General features: G+C 43.4%; 1 protein-coding gene across 5 annotated transcripts in view; it reads right to left on the reverse strand.

Annotated features, from left to right (window-relative positions):
* PRKCQ (protein kinase C theta) overlaps window positions 1-14688 on the reverse strand; it is a 123639-nt gene that overhangs the window by 16206 nt on the left and 92745 nt on the right. For all 5 annotated transcript variants that reach the window (XM_063100965.1, XM_063100962.1, XM_063100963.1 and 2 more), the window contains exons 13-15: window positions 11599-11690; window positions 9886-9948; window positions 2575-2713 (exon numbers count right to left, since the gene is read on the reverse strand). In XM_063100965.1, coding sequence (XP_062957035.1) covers window positions 2575-2713; window positions 9886-9948; window positions 11599-11690 — 294 coding nt within the window. The remainder of the gene's footprint in view (window positions 1-2574; window positions 2714-9885; window positions 9949-11598; window positions 11691-14688) is intronic.

The raw sequence follows: 14688 nt of genomic DNA on the forward strand, positions 1-14688 counted from the left end.
CTCTCTTACTTGTAGTTCAAGCTCTTTGTCAGCCACATATGTTGAAGCTGAAAACAGTGACGACCTCGTTAGTTACGTTTTAGCTGATGAGAAGGTGGCTAAACCTTCGTCTCAACAAGAGCATGATCAAGAAGTTCGAATGCACAGAGGGGGACAGAGGAAAGTCAGGTGCAAGGGCACCACCAGGACCCACAGCAAGAGATGCCGATGCTCCTGACCAGGGCGGCAGCAGCAGGGATGGGAGGGCCTGGAGAGTCTTTGCGGACTAAATCAAGGGCATTCACACTGACGATAGAGAAGGAATACTAATTACATTCCTAATTAGTATTAGTGAAGGGAGACTCAGCTAAGGCACAAGCTTAGGGATGGAAACAGACATGAGAGGTCCAATTTTAGACCGTCTTGCTGTTTGGTTGGATTTGGGGGCTAAGAAAAAAGGAGAAAACTTGGATAATTCCTAGTTTTCTATGTAGACAACTAGGTGGATAACAAGTAATTCACCAAGAAAGAAAGAATGAAAAAAAAAAAAAGGTGTGTTGGGTGGAAGTTCACCAGAGAAAGTGAGTTTTGGAGCAGTTATTTTGCAGGGCCTGCGACTTTCAGGTGGAGATCTCAAGCAGGAAAAAGGACTTGTGGGTTTGGAGCAAGAACAAGTTTGGGCTGGCCATATTAATTCTGGATCTAAACCCATAGTCACCGATGCAGTGCCCATGGAAAATGTCCAGGAAGAAGGGAAGAGGACCCAGCCTGAAGTGCAATGGAGAGAGGTGTGTTTGAAGATGAGAGGTGGAAAGGTAGTTGCAAAGGGAGAAGCAGGTCACTGAAGTTAAATTCTGGAACTTGCAGAGGGAAACAGAATCAGGAAGAAGGTTGCCAAGGCCACGGCGTGAAGCATTTGTAGACAGGAATGAAAAGAGCAAAGCAAACACGTTAAGATGTCCTCAGGTGCAGAGGAAAGAAACCGAGGAATCTCACGTGAGGTGGAGAAAAGGACAAAGGAGACCTCTGCTGGCAGTGACCGCGAAGGGGGATGGATTATTGAACTATTGTTAAGGGTAGTTCAGCCGCTGAATTGAGTCTCTTCTCTGAGGTCTTGATTAGCTTTGGCTTCTCTTCAAACTGGAAATGGTTTAGTGCATCGACATCTATATTTGTGCTAACCTGAATGAAGCACAGATTTCTAATATCAAAAAGTTATTAAATCAATGAACCAAGCTCTGGGAGCTTGACAATTCCTAGAAAGTTAGAAACCATAATTTCTTGTGGAACAGAGTCCAACCTTGCATTTAAACAAGGTTACATAAAATCAAATACCACACAATCACAGGGTAAACTCACTTAGTTCTTAGACTGAGGCTACCACAATTATTTTGGCGATGACAGGAATTTGCTGCTAAAGTTATTCTACCCAGGAAATCTGAGGTTGGTCACTGTCTTTATTAAACAATCATCACCCATTCACACATTTATTAATTCAGTTATTCATTCATTCTTCCAGAAGGTGTTTATTAGCATCTTCATGTCCAAGACCTGCGCTAGGTCCTTGGATATAAATGTGAATAAGATCACACAAATCTGCCCATGTAAGAAGATGGCACAGAACCACATATGCCTTGGACCAATGTCAGTTTCCCAGTTTTGATACTGTTCCCCAGCCAGGGAAGATGTAACCACTGGGGGAACCTGGGCAAAGGGTACAGATGGCAGATGTTTCTGCACTATTTTTGCAACTTCCTGTGAATCTATAATTATTTAGAAATAAAAATCTTCAAAAAAGTGAATGAAAAAACCAGTCCTTGGCTTTAGAGCAAATATCCAGTCATGCAGGGAGATTCAAAGATAAAAAAGCAACTAGGACAAGTGCTGTGCTGTGCTGTGGGAAGGACCAAGGGCTGAGGGGGTCTCTAACCTCTCTGGGCTGGGCAGCTGGGAGGATTATATAATAAGGGGAGAGGTGGGTTTAGTTGGATTGATGGATGCCTTCTGAGCACATGCCATTCCCTCTGGATGCTGAGAATATAGTAGCAATGCATTATTATTATTATTAATTATTATTATTGTTATTTTGGCAGGAGTGGGGCTGAGGTTTAACTGTCACATGCTTTCTCATTTAACGTGTGCAACACCAGGGTGATGTAAGTATTAGACCCATTTTACAGAAGAAGAAATGAAAATCGGTGAGACCTTGGCCATCTCTCCACGGCACACAGGGACAGCTTGGAAACCCCAGTTCGGGTCTTCGACCCCACAGTGAGGCCACTTGACTTAGGTGGGATTTGTTCCCATCTGGCTTTCCCCCAGTTCCTCCTTCTGGTTTGTCTGAGTCTAGTTCAAGGCTGGGGGTGGGTCAGAGCCATGACAGAAAGAGAATGGAGCAGTCGAGCCTTGGAAAGGTGTAATTAGTATGAGTAGCATCCCACATAAAATAATAACAGCAAGCCATACGTACGGCTGCATTTATGAAACACTAAGAAAAACAAGCACAAATCTGGAACCGAACCGAAACACTTAAAACCTGCTGATGCTGAGCTGGGAGGGGCAGTGGCGGGGCTCCCAGGTGGGCAGGCCTCCTACCTCCGGGGCGATGTAGTCAGGAGTCCCACAGAAGGTATTTGTCTTCGCGTCTCCTACCATGTTCTCCTTGCACATTCCAAAATCCGCTATTTTGATATGTCCATCTTTATCTAAAAGGATGTTATCTAGCTTCAGGTCCCTGAAAAATAGGAGCAAAGCACAATCTCACTTTAACACACACGATCTTGTTAAACTAGTACCGCCATGGAGGCTCAGTGCCCACTGCCTGCTGTCCTGGTCACCGCAGCCCACGCTCAGGACTTTGCCCGTGGCCCTGTTGCACCAGGTCAGCCCACCCAGGCCTCTCTCCCTCACAGACTTGTGTATCTTCTATGCCCGGTTCAGCACATCTCCAGAGCTCAATCCAAATTCCTGGGATGGCTGGCACGGCAGGTGGTGAGACACGGCTTACGCACTGTGTTCTCTCCTCAGGGCAGCACCCTTAATTTTAAAAGGGGTCTTCAAGAAACTGTGTCTGGATGAGAAGAGACAGCTCACAATGAAAGACCACCTCGGGCTGGTGGCTGATGATGTGTTTGGTGCAGGGTGGTGTCTAATAGCACACAACACATATCCACTTGGTACCAAGTGGGGTGTAGACAAAGCTGATTCTTCAAGGGAATGGCTGCTGCTGATTCCTCTTTCTGGTGGTCCAAGGAGCAGAGCTCAGTATAAGGAGACAGAGCACGGACCTGAGGCGCTTTACCCAGGACTTTCCCAGGGCTCATGGTGAGTGAGGAAAGGTCTAAAGAATGTTCTTTCTGCCATTTTCTATATATTTCTGTTTGTTTCTTTGTGAGTGTATTTACACAGCACCTAATTCCAAGTCCGGATGACGAAGCCTATTCCTAACTGATAAAGAACTGCTCCAGAACCAGAATCCATGCGACACCAGAACAGCAGGTCAACACATTCCTCTTTCCTTAGAGAAGCAGCATACCCTTACAATATTTAGGTAAATGTTATGGATAGTATTTTTTTTTTTAAATAAATGAGTCAAATTATGTCTACTGGTGTAGACGTATTATTTCACCTGTTTACCCAAGGATGCTTTCTATCATGAATACACATGATACTCTAAATATCTGAAAGTGGCATCAAGTTTTCTCCTCTTTTTTTCACCAAGGTCAGGGACAATTCCTCCTATCATGTGGTTTTCAGACCCTTCCACATTCTGGCCCCTACTCTTCAAATATCTCAAATTTGTCCACTTTCTTCTTGAAAGGTGGCACTCAGAATGGAACCAGTATCCTCCAGATGGGTCATGCATTGGCAAGGGTTCTGGTGGTACTATGAGCTTCTGTTACCAGCCTCTTGCCTTCTGCCACCGTGGCCTAAGATATCGCACCAGTCGTTTTAGTAGTTTTACCCAATAAAGGTTAATATTGAGTTAATTGTAAACAAAACCCCCCAGGTATTTTTTTCTGTACAATCTGCCGCTATCTTAGATTCTTCTCATCTTGCATCTGTGAAATTGATTTTTAAAAGATAATTCGGGTGCTTCACTTGACATCGATCTCTTTATTTTATCGATTTTAGCCAATGAAATTTTATGAATTCTGGTTTGTCAAATAACATCCAGCTTTTCTTCCCCTTTATGTTATCGGCCCATCAATTTCTGAACTTTCTGACATCGCCTTTCTTTATGTCTAGGACGAGTGGGTGGTGACGGCTACCACTGCCTTCCTTAGTCAGCTAAGATGACTTGGGAGGGAGTAGAAACAGCCGTTGTTCCTATCCCTTACTGCACGTTATTTTTTTTTTAGAGAATCTGCTCAGGCTCCCTTCTCCAAGATTCTGCTCCCAACGGACCTGGTGGGTAACCCTGTCCCCTCGGCCAGTTGATGGACCAGAGATGGGTGCCTGACTCAGCTGGACCACTCATTGTTTCTCTTTGGGGTGCTGAATCGTGATGTGGGGGCACCAGTGTGTCCCAGTTAGGTGCCTGAACTGTAAAGACACCTAGGGCTATGGTGGCATGTGCCCTCACATGCCCTTGGAGAAAGAGAAGACTAGTCTGCAAAAGAGAGAAGAATGCAGTGGCTAGCTAGGAGCAGAAGTGGAAGCCACGGGAACCCCCGGGAGAAGCAGGGACTATAAGAAGGAAACTACCTCGGGTGGGCCTGCCTTCTTGGTTCCCGTTTCTCGGTGAGGTCTGGCTTCTGCTTAAGTAAAACTTTGAGTGATTCTATGTTCCTTGTCATCAATATTCATGTTCTTCTAAAGTTCCCATCACTATTTGTTTTGTCTATCTCTCTGGTTAAACTGGAAGCTTCATGAGGGCGTGTATTAGTCTGGTTCTGTTGCTTACAACAGAATACCCGAAACTGGGTAATTTATAAGGAAATAAGGTTTATTTTGTACAGGTTGGAGGCTGGGAAGTCCAAGGTCCAGGGAACACATCTGGGGAGGGCTTCCTCTGAGTGGGAACTCTCTACAGGGACCTGTGGTGACCAGTGGTCACACGGTAAGAATGGGCTGAGCAAGAGAGCTGACATTCTCACTCACTCTCTTTACAAAGGCATCAGAACCACGCCCATTACTGCAGGAATGGATCCATCCATTCACGAGGGTGCAGTCCTCACAATCTAATCACCTCTCAAAGGCCCCACATTTCAATGATCAAAATTGGATTTCCCACCTTAACACTATGACAATGGAGATCAAGTTTCCAATACACGAATTTTTGGGGACACATCTGACCCACAGCAGGGTAGAAATATATACTGCTTGTTAATTTGATGTATTGTGACTGCTCTGATAACAGCACAGCATGTACTGAGCTTTTGATAAATACTCGTGAAATGAATTCGTCACCAACCAGGGATTATCCGCTGCGATTAATTCCTGAGTAACAATTCCCTTTTACTGCTTTCTCCACCTTCTGTGAGAGTAAGTGAGCCAGAGAACTCGAGAGTAGAGTACAGCTGTTTTGGTGGAGTTGAGACTACTCACAGATGTCCCCAGAGTAGAAGTCTTCCATCGGGGCCGACACGGTAACCTTCGTTACCAGCGTGTCACTGACAGCGTCTGTCTGACTGGGAGACCTGGAGTGATCTCACATTCATGTCAGTTCTATTTCTGTCTCATGCTGACTCAAACGCTGTCACACATTCACCATCAAGACTGAAGGTGTCCACTACATCTTCTCATTAGAGAATGCTAGTTTTCTGTCTCCCTGATCTTTCATTGGAATTAAATACACAGTTTCACTGGAATTTATAAAATATATCCCAGTAAAGCCAATTATAGGTTGTATTGAACTCCTTATGCTTAAGTTTCAGGTTCATTATCTATTCCACACACTATGCTATATTGATATCACTTTGGGTTTCTGCTATATGAAACGTATTTGCATCATTTACAGCCATGTACAAATATTTGTAGCAATTTGGCTGAAGGATGGTTTGGGGGTCGTCTCATGGGAGCCAGATATCCGCTGTTCTGATATACACAGATCCTGAAAATAATGAACGTAATAGCTAATATTTGCATTGGGTTTTCTTTGATCTGAAATAATTATTATTTTTATTCCTGTTTTTTGCTGATGGAAAAGCAAGGGCTCTTAGCAGTGATGTGATTTATTCCAGCCCACGGCCACTCACTGGGCTAGGATGCAAACCCAGTCTTTATCCTCTCTTACATCCCTTTATACCAAGCGCACCTGCTCTTTCTCATCAAACTGATCTTGCTAAGATATACAAGGGTGCACTTCAACTGATTCTAATAATAAATATTCTCTGGGCCACAGGCTAAGAATAATAAACTTCCTGTCAGATTTTTAATCCATCCCCTAGAGAGGGCCAGATGGGTTCGGGGCAGTGAGACAGAAGGTCATTGAAGCTCGAAGAGCTCTAAGTCAGAATGGGAAAGCTCCTGAAAACCTTCCATGGAAAGCCAGACCTCGATGGGGTAAGAAATGAAGGCAGAGGAAGACTGCGAGATTCCCTGGAGTCAACTGGAGATGCCCCAGAACCCAAAGGCCCAGAATTCTGAGGCAAATCATGCTATCGTGCTACTTACCCCTCATGTACACCCCATGGGACATCAGGACCCAGAAGAACATCAGTGTCTGAGGCCCCTGGTTTGACTCTGTAAGCATCTGTCTGCTCAAGGTGCAGCCCGTTCCCATCCATGCATCAAGTATAACAGATTAAGTGGACACCTTTCATTCAGCTGTGTGGTCCATGTAAGCAAAGCCTTTGCATTTGGAAGAGGCAGAGTGGGAGTCAAAACCGGCTTCTGAATCCCAGCTTTGTGGCCATATTCCCTCTCTGAGGCTCTGATTACTCATCCATAACACAGGGACTGTGCTGCCTGCCTTGCTCGTCTCATGGGCTCCTTGTGACAGCTAATGAGATATTTCTTTCAGATATATGGGTTGGGCCCAGTTTTATCAACAAAATATAACCTTAAGGTCTCTTTCAGTTCTAATATTCTAAAATCTGAAGTTCTAGATTCTTCTCTTTACATGTCTGCATATTTTTCCATCTTCTTGATTTCACATTTAACTCAAACCAGGCCTTATGACATCTTTTAAGGTGCCACTTTTCTACAGTTCCTCTAGCACGTGCTGAATGGTGACGTTGCCACCTGCTTCTCCACATCTCTCGGCCTCAGGTCTTGTGACTGCCCACCAGCAGCCTTTCCAGTGAAGCTGGACACATGTTTAACGTTCCTACACTTGCCCTCCTTACTATTTCTTTGCATTTTCTGGAGTCACTTATCCATCTGCAGAGCTTCTCCCCTTTTGAAAAATTCACCTTCTAATAGGAATTTTTCTTCCCTTCAGTACTTATGCTTTTAATTGAAATCATATTCACTGGACTTTTTTGAATGCACTGCTTGTGTCTTTTTATGTATTTATATTCTACCTCAAAAAAACCCCCACAAAACACCACTTCTACATATTTTGTGCCCACCCCAGGCTTCACGGAGGGCTGCACATTCAGTGAACTTTCAGTCTATGATGCCAATTATAGTGGGTTGAATGGTGGCCCCCAAAAGATATGTCCATGTCCTAACCCCCGAGCCCTGTGAATGTGACCTTATTTGGAGAAAGGGTCTTTGCAGATGTAAGATGTAATTAAATTAAGGATCTCAACATGAGATCATTCTGGATTATCCAGGTGGGACCTGAATCTATCAAATGTTCTTATAAGATAAACACAGAAGGGACACACAAGGAGAGGACAAGGTTATGTGAAGATGGAGGCAGAGACTGGACTGAGGCCAAGTAATGCCTGCAGCCACCAGAGGCAGGAAGAAGAAGGAGGATTCTTTTCTTCCTGAGGCTTTGGTGGGAGCAGGGCCCTGCCGACACCCTGATTTCAGGCTTCTGGCCTCCAGAATTGTGAGAGAGTAAATATCTGATTTTTTTTATGCCACCAAACTTGTGGTAATTTCTTATGGCAGTCCTTTGAAACTAACACATGGCTTTTGTGATCAGAGCAAGAAAATCATAATCATAAATGGCCAAAAGAAGAAAATTAATAGAGTCCCTTTGTTAATTCAGTTGCTGGGTTAAAAGTTTAGATCAGCCAAATTATACATGGGCAGTGAAAGAATTTCTTAAAGCGGGCCAATCTCAGCATCAAGCTACTTGTCTGATGACCTGTCCTCATTTTAATTATTGGATGCCTTTCAAGGATCGTTACAACCTCTTGAGCACACTAAAGAGGAGCACCAGTGTTCTTTCTTCTGGGTGCATAAGAAGCCTTAGAGAACATGACTTCTGTGTGCAAACCAAGAAAGAGCTCTAATGTGGGTACAATTTGTTTCTGATATTAAAGCTACTTATGGACCTTTATTGGTCTTTTTGTTCTGTCAAAATTTTATAAGATGACATGATAGAAAGAACCATTGTGATATGGAGAAATTGACTGCACATAGGCATGTGGGTTGGTTTCATGAGGTCTCTTCCAGCTCTGAAATCTCTGTCTCTCTGTATAACCTTCCTAATTTCCCCCCTCCATCTCTCCCATTCATCTGTCTATCCCAGTCATCCATTCATTTATCCATCCATCCATCCCTCATCCATCATTCCATTTATTTATCCATCCATCATCCATCCAACATTCACCATCCATCCATAGTCCATCCATCCATTCCTTTATCAATCCATCCATCATCCATCCATCCATTCATCCTATCATTGATCCATCCCACACAGTCTACTCAGTGCCTAGGTACAGGTACATTTTAGATATATTTCAGGCATTACAGATATAGAGAAAAATTGAAAACACACACACACATACACACACACACATGGATCCTGATCAGGGTTTTCAAATAATGTTCTGGTGAGTATTTCTCAATTTACTAAAGATTAAAAAATAATATAAAATAGCTTCTTAATCTATTATTTTGTAGATAGACCAAAAAAATCTATATTCAAAGAGCGTGCTTAAGAACACTGACGTCCCAAACCTCCTTTAAGTCTTAGTTCCGTGACTTTAAACACGCCCATCCTCACCTGGCTGCACCCTCTGGAAATGCAGAGGTCCTTCCTCCGTGCGTGAACTTTCCAGATAATCACAGCGTTCTCTGTAAGCACCAAGGCTTCAGTGTTAACCATCTCCATACACAGCCTCCTGCCTTCAGCAATCGGCGTGGAACATGACTGAACCTTTATCCTCACTAGCTTCTTTCTTTTCTTTTTCTTTGTCCCTTAATCTGTAGTGAGTTGGAAACCCAACAGCTAAACTTCTGAAGATGTGTATGTTAAATAAGTGCCAGCTACGCTCCAAAAAAAGCAGTAAAGAGATTGGAGCACAATAGCTTTAATGTAAGGGCTTTGACAGAAAGAAGTGAAATGCTGCCGTACAGGAGAGAGAGTCTGGATTCACGAAGGAGGATGCACAGGGTGTTGTGTACACTTCCACAAGGTGTAGAGTCTCAGGTGTGCACAGATGGGTGTGGAAGAGGCCCCTCCCCCACCCCAAAGAGGCAGTTTCATAGGAATTTCCAGGGAGTCCAAACAAATACAAGCAAAAACAAGAGCTAGCGAGGGGACGCAGGAGAGAGAAAGCAAAGATGAGACACCAAAGAGAAGGAGAGTGGTGCAAGGAAGGGGAAAGGAGAAGTCAGGATCAGGATAAAGGATGAAACAAGATTAGAGCCTTCCTACTTCTGAGGCTGGAATTTCTCACTTGGTTGTTATGAATCCATCCGCCTTGTTGCTGCAGGGGGCGGCGGGAGGCCTGGGTGGGGGACTTCCTGCTACAGAAGCACGCTGGCCAGGTCACATCAATGATTAGATCAGGAAATTCAATACCTTAGTGTTTGTTTCCAAAGAGCAGAATTTACCTGTAGACAATTCCTTTGGAGTGAAGGAACTGGAGCCCAAGAATGATTTCAGCAGCATAAAACCTGAGGGAAGGAGAGCCAAGGGTCATCGTGAGTGCCTTAATGGAACAGAGCAGAAGCCCAGACCCGGTCTGATACTTCATGTGCATGCAGCGCTCGGCCAAAGGCGTCACACGTAACTGTGTTTAATCCTGAGAAGGACAATGGTGTCCATTCTACACATAAGAAAACAGAGGCTCACAAGTCCTGCCCCGGCGCTGACAGTGGAACAGAGCTGGTATCTTAGTAGTCTTGCCTGTGTCTAGTGCTTGTTGTTGTTTTCAATTGCAATATTACGCTGTCATTTTTTGCTAATAAAACATACAAAAACATTAAGTGTAATAGTACAGTTTAGTAGAAAAATAATTTTCTCTTTTATTTAAAACTCTGCTTGGAGCTCATAAACTTGTCTACAGAGCCATTCCAAATAGAGCTGGCTGGTTTATTTTTGTACTGACCACGTTTAACCTGGGCAAGAAATACAGCCCGAGAAGTGGGAAAAAGGATATTAGTAGATGGAAAGTGATAAGTTACTCTTCATCTTCAAGAGTGGCAGGCTTAAAGGAAATGAGTTTATACTATCACTGTTGGGATTAAGGTCAGATATAAGGGGGAGCTTCCTGGAGGTGAGGTTTGCTGGGTCTCCTGGAAGAATGCAAAAATCTCCTTCCTAAAAGGCATTTAGAACACAACAGATAGTATGTGTCTAAGCTGGGGCTTTAAGGTATTACAGGGCAGGAGAAGATGGTGAACTGAGGAAATCTTTCCTAGCACAAAAAATGTCCAGTGATTTCTGTGCTGCAGAAATCCGATAACATTATCTCTGGGCACTTTGCTGAGGGTTTCTGGAGGTAACAAGATCAGCAGAGTGCTATGCACTAGATTTGACAAAACAGCCATTTATTTCAGCCAGAGTTTTACAGAAGCTGGTGGACCTAGTCTACCTTTCAACCCAGTTCAACCTAGACCACTCAAAGTGTTCATGCAGAGGTGAGTGAAAGGTTACTAGGCATCAAACCAAGAAAGCTCACATGTACTCATCATTTTAAATAGAGCCTGGGGGCACGGTTTTCTTTTGCTTGCAGTGGTTTTACTAGGCAGGCAGTAGGACCCACGGGGGACCAGCGCAGGTAGGAGGAGCAGTCAGTACCTTGGGACTCAGCCACAGTCCCACCAAGTAAATGCAGCCTGCTCCATATCACTTGTGTCTAAGGCTGCGTGATGTCAAAGAAGGTGAAGATTTATCTCAGACAGAATAAGTGCCTCTTCCAGTTTCCTAATCTGCCTGCCCCAGGAGCCAAATGCCTTATACCTGCACATGGGAAAGGCCTCTGCTAAGAGCTTCTTCCTCGGGGGCCACCTTTAAGACTTGTGTTCCATTTTCCTGCTTTCTCTCCAAAGGGCAAATACATGCTTCTGTGCTCAGATTATAGGAGCCTGATGAATTGGGATGATTCCTTAAGAAACTATGTAGTTGGTTTCAAAACCCAGTGAAATCTCTTGCCTTGTTCGATGTGTTCCCAAGGGTTTACCTCGCCCTAGGATTTAGGCATACCAAGTGAGGAAACAAACAGACAAAAACACCACATAGGATAATTGTTCTGTGGGCAACAGGGCACACAGGAACTGATGAGAACAGGGAAACTTCCCTCCAACCCTTCCAAGGGCACTTACGTTGCTCGGGAAAGATCAAACTTGTGGCAACTTTGGATGTGGTACATTAAGTCTCCCCCGTTGAGATACTCCATCACGAAAAAGAGGTTTTCCTAGGGAAAAAGCAAAACAATCCCAACTTTTAGCTTCTTAAAAAGACAAACAAGGGTTACTTTTGTAATGGATTAGATAATTTCAGAGGAACCAGTTATATCTTGAAATCACTCATAAAAAGACTGTCAAAATAATTCAGCTGGTCTATATTTTTGAATGCTAGGAAGCCTGGGGCATCTGGGTGGGAGGCTGTGTGACATTTTCTGGAGGCTCATGTGCCTCAATCCAGCAGATGGGGCTTCGCGCAAGCAGGAGTCCAATCAGACTTGCCTGCCAGACAATGGGATGATGGTGTTGGAACCTGGTGGGCACTGATCATAGATTTCCTGAAACTGACGATGTGCAGGATGGTAAAGAGAACACACTTTGAAATCTGGGTGTCTAACTCCAGGAGCAGGGCTGGGAAACATCCGTTCATTCAACTCTTGGCAAACAGTCATGAGCACGTTCTATGGGGATGGGGCTTCGGGAGAGTGAGCATCAGATGCACATTCCTGCCTCATCCATCAGAAATGGAGGAAAAACAGCTTCTGCCTTCGGGGAGCTTGCAGTCAAGTTTTGTCTTCTTTCTTTTCAGTCCTGTTGCAGAGGCAGCTGCAGTTTATGAGTGTGTTGCTCCTCACAGAGGACACCATGCATGTTGCTAATGCCAGAGCCCTCTAGTGGCAGCAGTCAAAAGCAAGGCTGGGTGGTCTGCAGATTGTGGTCCGAGCATCACAGGTAGCCATGATTCCAACCAGGTGAAGCTTTTCTGACTCTGAGAAAATGTTTCGTCAATAAATATATTTGTAACACTTTGAGCACCCTGATTTTCAAAGGGTTCTTAATGAAATCACAGAAATAGTAATCCATAAAGTGTACAGACATTTGGCACGTCTGTGCATAAATTTGCACACAAAAACCTCACTTGAGTGATTTTTTAGCAGGATTAACATTTCAATTTCGATGTGAGACTAACCGAGGCCCTGGGGCATAAGAGGTTACAATAGAAACAGGATTCTGTCCTGATAGTGGTATTCACTGCTAGGTCTCCACAGAACAGGGAACACCAAGTATTGTGGCAAGCATCTCCGTAATTCAGGTAAAGGGAAGTGTCCACTTGCTTTTTCCAAAGTCGATCTCATATCTAATTTGTTGGTTTCATATCTCTTGCTGATATAAGTATAACATTCATATTTCAGACACAGTTTTAGAGTGATTGCCTGCTTCATCTGCACACATCTGCTTCTCATCGGCACATATCCTCTCTCGTTCTTGCTCTCACGAATGCCTAAAGAGCTTCTAAACTTCCTTTTTTCTCAAAACCATAATGGCCTTGTACAAGTCACCATGGTGGAAATTTCTTGTTAAGTACTCAGGAGAAAAAAAAGTATGAAAGCAATGGTAAGACCATTGATGACAGTGCTCAGAGGAATGGTTTCTTTCAAGTGTTAGGATGCCTGTGTGCTCCTATAAAGGATGACATTTCAGAATTGACATACTGTCACTTTGGACTTGGAGGACACAGGGGAAGGAACTGGAGGCAGAAGTTCAGTCCATCCCATACATTCTACACACCATTCTCATTCATTTTCATGTTTCAGTTGGACTCTGCATCTGTAACAAGCATTGGGGGATTGAATCTGCGAGTGTAAACTAGAACAGCCATTATGAAAAACAGTATGGAGATTCCTCAAAAAATTAAAAATAGGACTTCCACGTGATTCAGCAATCCTACTACTGGGTACATACCCAAAGGAAATGAAGTAAATATGTCAAAGAGATATTTGCATTCCCATGTTCACTGCAGCACAATTTATACTAGTCAAGGTATGAAATCAAGTGTCCAACAATGGATTACTGGATTTTAAAAAAAGTGGTATATACACAAAATAGAATACTATTCAGCCATAAAAAAGGAATGAAATCCTGTAATTTATGGCAACATGGATGGACTTGGAGGTCATTCTGTTAAGTGAAGTAAGCCAGACACAGAACGATAACAACACATAATCTCACTCTTATGTGAAATGTAAAAAAAAAAGTTGGTATTATAGGAACAGGGAGTAGAACAGTAGTTACCAGAGACTGTGGAGGGGAAGGGAGAAGGGAAAACGGGAGAGGCTGGCCAACAGGTACAAAATTCAATCAGAGAGAAGGAACAATTTCTGGTGTTCTATTACACAGTAGGGTGACTATGGTTAGCATTTAAGTTTTGTATATTACCTAATAGCTAGAAGAGAGGCTTTTGAATGTTTTCACCACAAAAACACGATAAATGCATGAGGTAATTGATACATAAACTACCCCAATCCGATCATTATATGACATATATGTGTATCAAAACATCAGATTGTACCCCATAAATATGTACAATTACAATGCGTCAATTAAAATAAATTAATTAAAAAAAATTTAAAAAGAGTCTAAGAAATTAGGGGGCTCAGTAGTATTTACTAACTACCACGGGAATGACAAAAAGACTGCACTGCTGTGGTGATTCTTGATTAAGCAGTGATGGAGACGTATAGTATGTTGGATGTCACGTTTAATCCTACTAAGTGATTTGATGGCTCCACAATAAATCTTTCCAAAATGCCTGTTCCAGTTCTCATCTTTACATTAAGCCAGGGGCACCGAAAAATTCCACTGGTGGTCTTTTGTCATTTATAATGGCATTTTGCATTAGTTTAACCCTTTGGTTTGGGTGAATACCAGGTAAAACTTGGGCTTCTTGAGGGGGATGGAGACAATCCATGCCAGGAGCTCCAGTGTGAGTGAGCAGGACGGGGAGACCTGCCATCTCTCTAGAGCAGGCTGCTGGGTTTGAAAGCTTGGGAATCCACTCATCCAAGAACTCTTGGGTCCACTCTGGGCCCAGTGAGATGGCTCTGTGAAGAAATTAACACAAATGTATGTGTGTATGGAACCGTACAGGCCTGAGGTTTGGATTTTGAGGGTCACATTTTGAGGGGTGGATAACTTTTTAAAAAGTTGAATCCAAATTCCCAAATTCAT

Source organism: Cynocephalus volans, chromosome 6 (genome assembly GCF_027409185.1).
Source record: "Cynocephalus volans isolate mCynVol1 chromosome 6, mCynVol1.pri, whole genome shotgun sequence".
NCBI lineage: Eukaryota > Metazoa > Chordata > Mammalia > Dermoptera > Cynocephalidae > Cynocephalus > Cynocephalus volans.